The 14277-nt window shown below is 45.2% G+C and overlaps 1 protein-coding gene across 1 annotated transcript in view; it reads right to left on the reverse strand.

Annotated features, from left to right (window-relative positions):
* Window positions 1-357: 357 nt before the first annotated feature.
* ace (angiotensin I converting enzyme (peptidyl-dipeptidase A) 1) overlaps window positions 358-14277 on the reverse strand; it is a 141046-nt gene continuing 127126 nt past the window's right edge. Inside the window, exons 21-25 of the mRNA XM_080213541.1 lie at window positions 13621-13765; window positions 9730-9828; window positions 8073-8195; window positions 6073-6254; window positions 358-2082 (exon numbers count right to left, since the gene is read on the reverse strand). Of these exons, the coding sequence (XP_080069667.1) occupies window positions 1874-2082; window positions 6073-6254; window positions 8073-8195; window positions 9730-9828; window positions 13621-13765 (758 nt within the window). The 3' untranslated portion in view covers window positions 358-1873. The remainder of the gene's footprint in view (window positions 2083-6072; window positions 6255-8072; window positions 8196-9729; window positions 9829-13620; window positions 13766-14277) is intronic.

Consider the following 14277-nt stretch of genomic DNA (forward strand, 5'->3'; position numbering starts at 1 on the left):
AGATCTCCTCATTTGACTTGATGTTTACTTTGTCCGATTACGTCTATGAAGCGATTTGGGACGTTATCTTATGTTGAAGTCAATCAATAAATGCCCGTTGTTGCCGATTGATAAATGCCAAGCACAACTCCATGCTGGTACCTGAGCCAAACTCTACAAAGCGGATGAGGGAACAGAAACAGACATAAAGCCACTCGCTGAAGATTCCAGAGCTTCTCCCGCCTGTGGTTTGTTCTGACATCCCCACAATGGGTTCTAGGAATATTATTCCCATCCCGAGGTTCATGGCTTGTCGGCAAGTGACTCTCCCTTTTAATGATGGCTGAATTGAGGTGAATAAAACACACAGGACACAACTTTGTTTAAAACAGCTCAAGTATATTGTGCATGCTGTTTGTTACACTAATTTCCCCAACATTCTCTGAACACTTCCTATGTGAATCACCACACAAAAATCATGCAATGAATGTATATATCTACATAAGAGAGACAATACATTGTTATGAGCTAGATTTTTCCAGAACACAGCAGTACAGTTTTAAGAGGGTGCCTCTATATTTGGATTTTAAGGTAAATTCTTGATACCAATCCTCTCTCCTGAAGGTGTTGGCTCCTTGTGTTCTCCAAGAGTACCGGTTGCGTCTGGGTTACCTTGTGTTGATCTGAGTGTTAATTTGCTATTGGACTACCTGGGGGGATCACATCTGGGGCCTTTACCTTCTCTTTGCTCCAAGTCCTCATAATGTGCTTCCATCAGATGGGAAAGCACCAACTAAACCTCACTTCCCCTAGCCCAGAGATACGATGGCCGATTGCAGAATTCCAACGGCCATCCTGGTGCCCGGAACGTGGATCAAACCCGGGACATCCACTCCCTGTACTACTCAATTCCTCATTGGAGCAAATCACAAGCCATTGCAAGGCCAAATAAACAACGTTCAGCATCTCCTCAACAGCTGGACATTTTAAGGGGAGGGAAGGACTTTTAGAAAGAAAAATTAGAAACTTCTTTAAAACTCCTGTGAGGCTTTACTGAGGCAGGATATATAGCTGGATGCAGTGCTGCCATGTTACCCGTTTTAAAATAACATAACTCAAGTCGTCTGTGGTTATTGAGGTATGATGGGAATCAATGATTTGAGACATTTCTCCAGATAATTCACATCTGGCCTTGGGATCCCGCGATCAATGATCTTTCTTTGCGATTGGCTGGAAAGTCCTCGTACTCTGCTTCAAACCTGGCTTGTTGATAGCAGGTCAGGATTGACAGATTACGGGAACCTTACACGTACCAGCAATTTCTGATCCTTGTGATCGAGGGTGGGCGCTGCTTGGTACACAGAGATACAGCCAATGCCTAAAGGGTTAAGAGCTACTTGGAGGGAATTCAGTTAAAAAAAAGGGAGGTGGGTAAAACCTTGAGTGGTGAAAGAAAGCCCTCATTCCTCCAATTCGAAAATGTATCAGCCCTGTCATCAGTTATGCGTTCATTCTCTGTAGTGATATGGTTGCAGTACCATGCTGGTTAGATATGGTTGCATTTTCAGAGCGGGTGGGCCAAGAACATCCAGAAAACAACATCACTATACAACAGTATATTCCTGATATGGAATCTCAGCAATGTAATCTAGCGCTGCTCTGATTTACATCATTTTCACATTCAAACGTTACAGCAAACTACAGACATAACCCTTTAATATATTATTTCATATCCCTGCTCCAAATATCTAGTCATTGCCCAAGTGTTCAAAGTATGAGGACAGTCAAATCCAAAAGACTAATAAAACATTCTTACAGCAGATTTACAAATACAAATTGAATTATTGGTTTGTTTTTGCATAGTGAACGAGCCCTGACCTGATGGGATTTACTCTCATTTCAATTCAAGTTCAGATGTTGATTTGTTAGGGTACCTCTTTCTTGAAACTATTTTTGCCACAAGGGCAATGATTCCTACGCTCAGGACAATACCCAGTACAAGCAGGATCCACTGGCCCACTTTCGCCTGCCTTGGTTTCACACTCAGTCCCAGAAAATCCACGTAGTCGTCTGTCGGATTTGAAAGTTCAATCGCCGCAACAGCTGGAAAAAAAATGTGGAAGTTTCAGTATACGGGGTGGCAAGAATCACTGTTGGTATCACAAGGAGGCCTTTCAGACCCTTGAACCTGCCCCTCCATGCTATTCAGAACGTGTCTGATCTTTACATGTCCAGTTATCCCCCTTTGCTCACTGTTACGACGATCGCTACCAAGGACTCTTGTGACTGTCGCTTGAATAAGGTTCTGAACTCTCCCACTAGTGGTTGCTCTTATTTCCTGTTGAATCCCGTCCCTTGGGTGGCATGGTGGCACAGCAGTTAGCGCCAGGGAACCAGGTTCGATTCCCGGCTCGGGTCACTGTCTGTGTGGAGTTTGCACATTCTCCCCGTGTCTGCGTGGGTTTCCTCCGGGTGCTCCCCTTTCCTCCCACAGTCCAAAGATGTGCGGGTTAGGTTGATTGGCCACGCTAAATGGCCCCTAGTTTCGGAGAGATTAGCAGGATAAATATGTGGCGTTACGGGGATAGGGTGGGGTTGTTGTCAGTGTAGGCTCAATGGGCCAAATGGCTGTCTTCCATACCTTCTATGGGATTCTATGATTTATCATTTTAAACGCCTTGGTTAGATTACACAAAGAGTTATAGGAGATGGATGTCTATCCCTAATCTGCAATTTGGTCTTCTGATTCTCTTCACCCCTCACTGGTGATGCAGCGAGGCTCCCGCCCTCCTTCATTTCAATAAATTTAAACAAAATTGGCGGGCTAACCTACTGTATCCCACCCCCCCCACATTTCAAAATCTCCCCTCATCGATGTGACTATCAGATTGGCAAGATTTACAACTGCTTTTTAAAATGTGAAAGAGGCAAAGGGAGACTGCCAGGGACGCACAGGAAAGTACCGCTCCCCCCACCATGAATCTGCTCCCCATTGGTGGTGGGGGGGGGGTGAAACCATATGTGATCATCACCAGTTTGGATCTCCAATCGGTAGCAGGTAAGGATGAGCCTGGACAATTGTGCCTGGGACCGACTAATGATATTTAAATAGGCTAATGAACATCGAAACCGGCTTCACGTCCCTTCGCAGAACGGGATCAGTAACATCACAAGAGGCAAAAACCCGGCACCAACCAGATTTTTCGCCTCTCGCCTCTCCCTGCCTCGCCCGCTGACCAGCCGGTATGATGAGATCGTCCCCATTGACTTTACAGAACGATTTCTGGGCCATATGGTTCCAATATTAATGGACACACACTCAGAGTGGCTGGGTGTTCAGTTGATGAAGTCTACAATGACAGCTACCAGAAGTTGAGGAAAATCTTTGCCATTCTTGGTATCGCGGGGGTTTCAGCGTCAGTTAAAGGCACATCCTTCGCAGCAAAGGAGTTTCAAAAATTTGTAAAATCAAATGGCATTCGCAATGTTATGTCAAATTCAGTGTCAAATGGGTTAGCGGAACATACTGTGCAAACTTTCAAGGCTTCAAAGATACAAGTCAATGGGCCTCTACTCTTATGTGTTGCCAGCTTTTTGCTGTCTTGTAACACAATGCTAAACGTGACCACAGAGTTCAGGCCAGTCCAGTTGATAATGGGATGCCGTTTAAGGACATGTTTAGATGTGATATTCCCTGATTTGACGGGGAGGGTTGAGGCTAGGTTAGCCTCTCAGCGAGAAAATCACGACTTAAGGAAGAACGAGAGAGTTTTTCAAGTTGAGGATTTATTCCTGGTCACAAACTTTGCAGCAGGATTGGGATAGGTGGGGTGGCTGGTAAGACTGTGGAAAGGGCAGGACCGGTCTCCTATATCATAGAGATACAAGGGTGTCACATCACGAAACATGTAGCCTGTCTGAAGAGGAAAGCACTTCCTGATATAGGAGGTCAACAGGAAAATCCAACAGAAAATTTGGATCCATCAGGATTGGTTACAGGAATGCTGAGTGTAAATGTGGAACCGGAGCAATCAGTGGTTACTGTAACTGGGAACACGACAGCTACTGAGGAAAAACTAGACCCTGTATTGGTGAGTTTGCCTTTCACGTCGACTTGACATGATTTTTCATTTCCGCACAAATGTAGTTCGGATTTGGGAAGTTTTACTGGAGTTCGGAAGTCATTGAATTGACTCAGCTTATGATACATTGCCTGAGGTTTTCCTGATGTTTTTCTTGAAAATTGTTGCTCGTGTTAATGTTGTTGTCTTTTAGTTTCCTCCTTAGGTGACTTCAGGAGTTAGTGGGGGGAAGGGATGTGGTGGTGTGGCCCCTTTAAGGGGGCATTCTCTATGGGCCACGTAGTGGGGTCAGGCCCTATGAAGTGTCAAAATGGGAAGCTGAGTGCAAGGGCAAAGATCGGAGGGGAGGATCCACAGCTGGAGCCAGGAAGGAGCAGTGTACAGTCGCGTAGTTATTCTGTCTGACCCTGTTGTAAATATAGTTATTTGTTTGTTGGCAAGAAAGCCTTTTGTTCTTTAGCTTCAGCTATCAATTCATTACAGTTCCATATTTAATCTTGGTCATGGCAACTGCAGCCCACTCACACCCAGGGGCTGTAAGGATTAACAGGCTGTGAATTAATGGGAGCGGTTGATAAATCACCACTGTCAACAAAGCTATTCAGTCCTTCCTGCATGTTGTGTAATCCAGTTATGGCTGATCTATATCTTCATTCCATTTCCTCTCCTTGGTTCCGCAGGCCTATTGCCTGACAAAGAAAACATCCGTCAACCTCAAGTTTGAAATTTTTGGGGAAAGGAGGTCCGGATTTCCACTACCCTTTGTAAAGATGTGCTATCTTGACATAGATCATTGAACCCTACAGTGCAAAAAAGAGGCCCTTCGGCCCATTGAGTCTGCACCGAACACAATCCCACTTAGGCCCTACCCCCATATCATACCCACTAATCCCTCTAACCTAAGCATCCCTGGACACTGAGGGGCAATTTCTTAGCACGGCCAATCAACCTAACCCGCACATCTTTGGACTGTGGGAGGAAACCGGAGCACCCCAAGGAAACCCTCGCAGACACGAGGAGAATGTGCAAACTCCACACAGACAGTGACCCGAGCTGGGAATCGAACCCTGGAGCTGTGAAGCAGCAGTGCTAACCCACTGTGCTCCTGTGCTGCCCATTCAGACATCCTGAACTAACTTTCCCGAATATTAATATTAAGGGGGGGCATAATTAGCTGGTTCTATCAATATGACAACATTATCCTAAGCTTTATTAACAGGAGCATTGAACACGGGAACATAGGAACAGGATTAGGCCATTCAGCCCATCAAGCCTTCTCTGCCATGGCCGACCATTCATTTCAATATCTTTTTCCCCCCAACCTGATCTTCCATTTCATCATTGGCATTTAGAAATCTGTCAATTTCTGTTTGAAACGTTCTCAGTGACTGAGAATCTCTGCGGGAGAGATTTCCAACCCTCCGAGGAAAAGAAAAACTCATCTTGGTCATAAGGCTTCCCTCTTGTTTTGAAGGAAGGCAGGAAGAAAGTTTTTTAGCCCTGTATATAACACTGGTTCAGAATATACTGCCCAGTTCTGGGCCCACACTTTAGGAAAGATGTGGAGAAAATGCAGAAAGATTCAGACGTGATTGCACGGATCCGGTTATATCGAACAATTTGAGAATTTGGGTCTGTTCCTCTGGAAGAAGAGAAAGATAAAGTGTGAAGAAATGTGAAACATAAAACTGTTGCCATCGGTGGAAGGATTGAGAAGCAGGAGGTACACAGTGAAGGTAATTGGCAAAAGAAGTGATGGAGACACGAGGAGAATTATTATCACGCAGTGAGTGGTTCGGCTCTGGAGTGAACTGGAAGGATGGAGTGTGGCGGACACCTGCTCATTCAAGGCATGCGGGCGAATGGGATTATTGTCCCGAAACGAAGAATATGCAGACTTATGGGGAGAATGTGGGGCAATGGCACCAGTGAATTGATCAGAGGGCTAGCACAGGTACAATGGGCTGAATGGCCTCTTGTTCCTTAAATGGTTCAACAACATTCTGCTGACCTGGAGTCCAGTCGTACTCAGGCCATCCCAGGATATCCTTATTCTTCTCGTTTTCTGTTTTGAGCCATTTAATCAGTGGCTCAAAGTATTTCAGCAGCGAGTCAGCAGACATGGTTGTGTTTCCTGTGATCACCTTCATGGTCTCGGGCCAAGGCTTGCTGCTTCCCATTTTCAAGGCTTCCCTGAGGTGGAAGGACAACAAGAACTCATGAAACCTTTCACCTAAGAAGTGATACACGATTCCTCACATGGCATTACAATGCAAAATTAGACCTCGAGCGACGTAAAGAGATATTACGACAGAGCGAAAATCTTAGGCAAAGGGTTAGATTTTAAGGTTTTTACTTCAAAAGAAGGCTGCATTCACTTACATTGTAACAGTAATTACATTAAAGGAATCATATGTAAAGAATCATAGAACCCTACAGTGCAGAAAAAGGCCCTTCGGCCCATCAAGTCTGCACTGAACACAATCCCACCCAGGCCCTACCCCCATATTACACCCACTAATCCCTCTAACCTACGCACCCCTGGACACTAAGGGGCAATTTCTTAGCACGGCCAATCAACCCAACCCACACATCTTTGGACTGCGGGAGGAAACCGGAGCACCCGGAGGAAACCCATGCAGACATGAGGAGAAAGCTATTTGGAGTGGTCCTGGAAGGTATGATAGATCGATATAAATGTTGGATGGACAAGTTTGAGTAACGTGATGTGAGAATGCTAAATTACTCCAGGGCTTTTGCCATTCTTTCAAAGATCTTAGAAATAGACAATGTCCTGCCATTGAACTTCACTTTGTGGAGGCAGCACTAAAGTTAGGCCGGGGTTTGCGCTCTTGGAGTCAGCAGGCCATTTTAATCATCAGTCACTTTGACTGAAATTACATTTTGGAAGTACAGGAGTGTGGAATCCGGAGACTGCAGGTTAGAACGGATACGAAAAGGGCAGAACTTGGTGGATCCTTTTGGAGAGGTAAAGTACCCATATTCGGATTGGGTCCCAGGATAGACTGGGGAGAGGTACAGCACATCTGGGATTGTTGAAATAGAACTTGAATATGCATTTCATTTCACACACAAACTCGTTGGAGCTGTCAAACGGTAAAAGAAAGCTGTCCAGCTGTCAAGGAACTGTCCAGCTGTCAAGGAACTGTTGAAGCAGGAAGCATCAACACTGTCAAAAAGATGGCCAAAGGTACTAGGTGAGTTGGCACAGATGGAATAAGGGCAAAGAGTAGTGGGCATGGGTTGGCATGAGTTCACATTCAGTTGGAATGGGGGTGTGGGGGTCCTGGGGTGGGTAGGCATTGGTTGATTTATTATGCGATGGGTGGGCCATTATTTCAGAGAATGAATGGTTGATATAAAGAGACAATGGCGGTTTGCTGATTCATTAAATGAAAATCAGATAGATTTCTTTCAGAAAGTGACATTCTGGGATAGGGTAAATGAGTTGTTATTTGAGACCTGGCATGATGTAATTTAAAAAAAAATCCACTCATGGGACTTTACTGGCTAGGCCATCTCAAAAAGCATTTAAGCGTCAAAAACATTAGATGTGGAGTCACATGTAGACCAGACTTAGTAGGGATGGCAAATTTCCTTTCCTGAAGGACATTAATGAACCTAAATGTGTATTTTTTAAACAACAATTGGTTTCATCATCATTATTTAATTCCAAATTTTTGTTGAATTCATCGTCTGCCATGGTGGGATTCAAACTCAGATCTCCAGACCATTACCCTGGGTCTCTGGATTACTAGTCCTGCGACAGTAACACTTCTCCTACTATGGGCTTTTCCACATGGTGCCTGGCTCCGCTGTACATTCAGTGGGAGAGATTGATCACCTTGATTAGCTGATAATTGATTGACAGTTTGTATTATTGGTCATTTTCTTCCAGCATTTACAATGTGTTCTGAGTGTCTAAAAGGTTCGAAGGTATCGGAAGGGCAATAAGACGCAGATAGGAAGACACCTTGCTTTGCACCTTACCCAATGAGTTGTCCTGCAGCTTTTGACTTATAGATGTCACATTTATACAGCGGTCCCACATGATTAGCGGCTTTACAAAGACTCTCGTGGAACTGGAACTGGATGACGAAACTCACAAAGTACCTGAGAAAAGGGAAGGTATACAGTTGGATTCCAGATGTGTCATTTAAGTGGACACATTCATGAATTAGGATTCTGATGACAATTCACAGAGCTGATACGTCAGCCTGATTGCTGGCTAGCCCCACAACCCCCCCCCATTGCTGTCCCTTTCAGCCTCTCCCACCCCATGATCACTAGCCTCCCAGACCTCTCCAGGTCAGCCCTGATCCTCCCCCTCCTCCCGCCCCGGCCGATGGCCAACCCCCATCACTGTCCTTCCTCTGCCTGTGATCCTCGTGCAGAGTGTCAGTGGTTCCCCCGCCCACCGATTAGCCACCTTGGCATTGCCTGAAGCACGGTGGGCAGTGCCAACGTGCCCCTTGGGCATTGTCAGTTTGCCCGTTGGGCAGTGTTGGGGGGCCAGGCTGGCACTGGCCAGGGGCACCCCCCTTATCCCTGACCTCCTGAGGGAGAGGGGGATCTCACTGGCCAGGGGCACCCCCCTTATCCCTGACCTCCTGAGGGAGAGGGGGATCTCACTGGCCAGGGGCACCCCCCTTATCCCCGACCTCCTGAGGGAGAGGGGGATCTCACTGGCCAGGGGCACCCCCCCTTATCCCTGACCTCCTGAGGGAGAGGGGGATCTCACTGGCCAGGGGCACCCCCCTTATCCCCGACCTCCTGAGGGAGAGGGGGATCTCACTGGCCTCTCTTCACTCCAGCGGAGTTGGCCGCCTGTTCCCAATTAGTGGTGGGGGGAGGGCGGGAGACACTAGTAGGCCTGGAGACTTCAGTCCCTGGCCCGCTAATCAGATGCTAATGTTAATTTCAATATTGAAATCAGCTCTGCGCTGGAGATTACTCGCAAAACCTTGGAGCCAGGAATGTATGGAGACTGTGGCACCCAGCGAGAAGCCTGCAAAACAGCCTCCTCTGATGTCTCCCAGCCCACTGCGCTGCTAAAGCAGGGAATCGGGCTGGGAGAATCCACCCCCGCCCATGCTTACCCAAGCCAAATTCTAAGTGCAAAATCTATAGTCTAGGCTGCCTTCGTAAAACACCTTGGAGTTTCGAATCTGGATTATAACAAATGACAGCTGTCCACTCCTTTAACCACACAAGTCCATTTCGGTCACCAGGTACATTCCCACTAATGTAACAAGGGGTATTTCTGAATTCTGAATATTTATATATTGCCTGGATTATCTTTTCACCCCGATGAGGGATAGACTGGGGGCTGTTTGTATGGTTGCCAACTCTAATTGTGCTTATTCCGGAGGCGTCTATATATGCGGACAAACTTATTCCATTTCCATTTTTCTTTAATAACTGGAAGTGGTTGAAAGAATTTTTTTAAAACACAACTTTTTAAATGCCCCAGGGAACTTTCTATTTCTGGGTTCGCTCACGGTGGTGTCTGGGAGGTTGAGCTTTCATTCCAGGAGAATCCGGGACAACCCTAGGTGTTAGTGGTAAATATACAATTCTCCAATCAGTTATCAGGATACATTGACAGCATCATTGGGCTGGGCTGAGATCTATGTCGGACACACACCTGACATAAGGAACACTTGAAGGAATGTGGAACTTTGCACCGGGATCAAAATCTTCTTCTGATCGAGGGACAGGAGGACATATGCCCTGATATTTTAACCTGTAGGAAAGAGATACAAGGTGAGCTGGAGAGTGTTACAACACTAGTCCATTTGTAAATGGAAGAATATTTAAATGTGAAGTAAAGAATCTATAAATAAAATATACATTTATGTATTACACATATATGTATTATATAATTATGTATCATATAAAATATATACATTTGATGTACGCGTTGCTGCCCTACTGTGCATGATCACAGAGGGGTATGTATGCTGGAAGGTTAAAGCAGTTTTTAATAATTCATTCTCAAGACATGAGCATCATTGGCAAGGCCGGCACTTATTCCCCACCTCCACCTGGCCGAGAGAACGTAAGAACTAAGAGCAGGAGTTGGCCATCTGGCCCCTCGAGCCTGCCCCGCCATTCAATAAGATCATGGCTGATCTTTTCATGGACTCAGCTCCACTTACCCACCCGCTCACCATAACCCTTAATTTCTTTACTATTCAAAAATTTATCTATCTTTGCCTTAAAAACATTCAAGGAGGTGGCCTCAACTGCTTCATTGGGCAGGGAATTCCACAGATTCAGAACCCTTTGTGTGAAGAAGTTTATTCTCAACTCAGTCCTAAATCTGCTTTGCCTTATTTTGAGGCTATGTCCCCTAGTTTTAGTTTCACCCGCCAGTGGAAACAACTTCTGCTTCTATCTTATCTATTCCCTTCATAATCTTATATGTTTCTATAAGATCTCCCCTCATTCTTCTGAATTCCAATGAGTATAGCCCCAGTCTATTCAATCTCCCCTCTTAAACCAACCCTCTCAACTCCGGAATCCACCTAGTGAATCTCCTCTGTACTCCCTCCAGTGCCAGTATATCCTTTCTCAAATAAGGAGACCAAAACTGTACACAGTACTCCAGGTGTGACCTCACCAGCACCTTATACAGCTGCAACATAACCTCACTGTTTTTAAACTCCATCCCTCCAGCAATGAAGGTGAAAAATCCATTTGCCTTCTTAATTACCTGATGCACCTGCAAATCAACTCCTTAAGATTCCTGCACAAGGACACCCAGGTCCCTCTGCACAGCAGCATGTTGTAATTTCTTACCATTTAAATAATAGTCCAAGAGAAAGGATGCTGGTGGCCTTGCTTCTTGAACTGCTACAATTTATGCGGTGTAAGTAGACCCACAGTGCTGTTAGAGAAGGAGTACTAGGGTTTTTTTACACAGCTACAGTAAGCTACAGTGATATGTTTCCCAGTCAGGATTGTGTTTGACGAAGGGGAATTTGGTGATGGTGGTGTTCCCATACTCCAGCTGCCTTACCCTTATAAGTGGTAGAGGTTGTGGATTTGGAAGGTGTTGTCAAAGGAGTGAGTTGCTGCAGTGCATCTTGTAGATGGTATGCACTGTGGTGCGGTGCGCTGGTGGTGTGGAGGGAGTGAATGTTTAAGGGGTGCCAATAAAGTGGGTTGCTTTGTCCTGGATGGGTGTCGAGCATCCTTGGAGTTGCTCTCACCCAGGCAAGTGGACAGTATTCCGTCACATTTCAGACTTGTGCCTTGTAGATGGTCGGGAGACTTTGGGAAGAGATCCTTGTCTTCCCCTGTTGCTCACTCCACATTTACTCCCTTCATTTTGTTTGTTGGGGGATCAGTTGGTGGTCGTGCTGGGTTATGCTGCTGGTCTGCGTGTTGCACACTTGCTGTTCAGCATGAAAGCAACTTTAAAGATATTGTGATAGTCTCATGTTCACTGTCAGTCATTGAGACATGTGACATCTTGAGAATGTTTCTAACAATCTAATTGGCCAATTGTATGATCCAGATTGTAATATCCAAGCATGATGCCAACAACAGAAGTCCAATTGTTTGATTGGCTGTTCTGAGAGAGTGGTTATCCAATGCCATGTTTTGATGTCATGAGTTATTAATGATGCCATGGTAGCACAGTGGTTAGCACTGCTGCTTCACAGCTCTAGGGTCCTGAGTTCGATTCCTGGCTCGGGTCACTGCCTGTGTGGAGTTTGCACATTCTCCTTGTGTCTGTGTGGGTTTCCTCCGGGTGCTCCTGTTTCCTCCCACCATTCAAAGATGTGTGGGTTAGGTTGATTGGCCATGCTAAGAAATTGCCCCTTAGTGTCCAGGGATGCGTAGGTTAGAGGGATTAGTGTAGGGATATGTGGGTAGGACCTGGGTGGGATTGTGTCTGGTGCAGACTCGATGGGCCGATGGGCCTCTTTCTGAACTGTAGGGGTTTCTATGATTTGTTTTTTTCTGAAACCTCAATACTTAGAACATCAACCAATCTTCACAAATATTTCCTGAAAGCAGTTGTTGGTCACTATTTGAACATAAAGTTCAGAGCTTCACTCATGGACAACCATCTTCTGATGAGCCTGGTTTGAGGATAAACCCAATATCAGGTCAATAATTTCGCTATTGGAATTGGATAGTGGAACAATGGAATATATTGACCCAAATCATCAGGACAGGTGACACAAGGCCCACAAAAAAGATCATACCAAGCGCAAGGGGCTATTTCAAGAGGGGTGGAATTCTCAAATACACAGCTCATGTTAAACTTAGAGTGAAGTCTGGTTTGACCCCACTTGGAGCTACAGTCACCATATTACATACCGGTTATAAAGGCACCAGAAGAGGGTCAGCACCAGAACTGAGAGATGATCAGGAATGAATTAACTGATTATAGGTGTGCTGTCTTAACAAGGCGACATAACAGATTTCAAATTATTCAAATATTTTTGTCCGGTAGACACAGCGAGCGTTCTCAGGGAAGAGAAAAGCTAGGGTTTATTGGTAATAGGACGGTCATCACAAAATTAACTGGGAATGAAGAAGAAACCTCCTTAACAGGAAAATAGCGAGAATGTGAACTCAGTACCACAGGAAATGGTTAAGGTGAACGGTATAGATGCTTTATGAGGAATTTGATAAGCACATGTACGGAGGGGGTGAAGGACTGTGTTGATAAAGTTAGATGGGGGAAGAAGGGTGGAAACACAAATGGAGCAGAAACTCCTGCACAGGCTGGTTTGATCAAATGGCTGAAATTATATGAATTTCTCATGAGGGTAATCTAACTCTATGTAGGTTCCTTTCCTGTTTCAGTCTCTCCGCCTTGCTCTTACCTGGTGTCACTCTGTCACCTGTTGCGCTCACAATCTCTCTCCCTGATGTACTTGTAGTCTCTCTCTCTCTCTCATTCTCTCTCAGTTAGCTGAAAGACTCACAGTCTCTCCCTGTTCCTTCCTCTCTTTCTGTTACCTGAAGTATTTGCAGTCTCTCTCCCTCAATAACTGATGTACTCAGTCTCTCACTCTCTCCGTTAGTTGGAGGACTCAGTCTCTCTCCCTCAGTAACTGATGTACTCAGTCTCTCACTCTCTCTGTTAGTTGGAGGACTCACAGTCTCTCTCCCTCAATAACTGATGTACTCAGTCTCTCACTCTCTCCGTTAGTTGGAGGACTCACAGTCTCTCTCCCTCAATAACTGATGTACTCAGTCTCTCACTCTCTCTGTTAGTTGGAGGACTCAGTCTCTCTCCCTCAGTAACTGATGTACTCAGTCTCTCACTCTCTCTGTTAGTTGGAGGACTGACAGTCTCTCTCCCTCAGTAACTGATGTACTCAGTATCTCTCTGTTTCTCCTGCTGTCTCTGTTAGCTGAAGTACTCGCAGTCTCTCCTTCTCTCTCTTTACCTAAGGAACGAGTAATTTTTTTTTCTGTCAGAAGGTGGTAACTTTCTTTTCTCCCGATTATTTTTGTTTCTCTCAATCGCTCTCCGCTGCTATTTTATTTGTGTGTCTCTGGACTGTACCTGAGGTTCCACCATTCCTGGTTGTAAGCATCTTCTGAAATCCGCCCATCAAACACCTTCCATCGCCACTGATCCATCAGGTAGCCAAACGGAAGGAAAGCGATCTTGTCCAAGGCCATGCTCATCAGGTAATTAATATCACTCGCTGGGTAAGGGAAATGTCCAGAAATTATATTTCACAATTGTTAGTATTTAATCAGTTATCCTCATGAATAATTCCACTTCCCGCCTCTAATATCAGACTGCTGTTAGGGAACGGAGGGGCAGCATAATCTGATACAAACTTGGTCCATTTTCCTTCACTATTTGTGCCGATACTGTGCCTTTAAGAAGTGTATTTTAATCCTGTTTCTCTGCAAGTGTTTCAACCAGGTCCTGGCATTTTATTGGTGCCATGATGTCTGTAACTGGTGTCCTCTAATTGTTACTGAAGCAATATAATGGCCATCATGCTGATTTTAATCTGGCCTAATGCAGTGTTCTGGGGTTTAATGGTCCTTTGAGGATTGTTGAGTTGTTGGGAATTTGATTTGGGGATAATTGACAGATCAGGTGATATACCTGGGGATAGTATTTTTTGACAGAAAATTCTAAGTTTTTTGTTTGATTCTCAATTGCTGCTAGAAGAAGGCAGTGTCTGCGTCTTTCCCTCTTTCT

Source organism: Carcharhinus amblyrhynchos, chromosome 27 (genome assembly GCF_965287045.1).
Source record: "Carcharhinus amblyrhynchos chromosome 27, sCarAmb.v2.hapA, whole genome shotgun sequence".
In the NCBI taxonomy this organism is placed as follows: domain Eukaryota; kingdom Metazoa; phylum Chordata; class Chondrichthyes; order Carcharhiniformes; family Carcharhinidae; genus Carcharhinus; species Carcharhinus amblyrhynchos.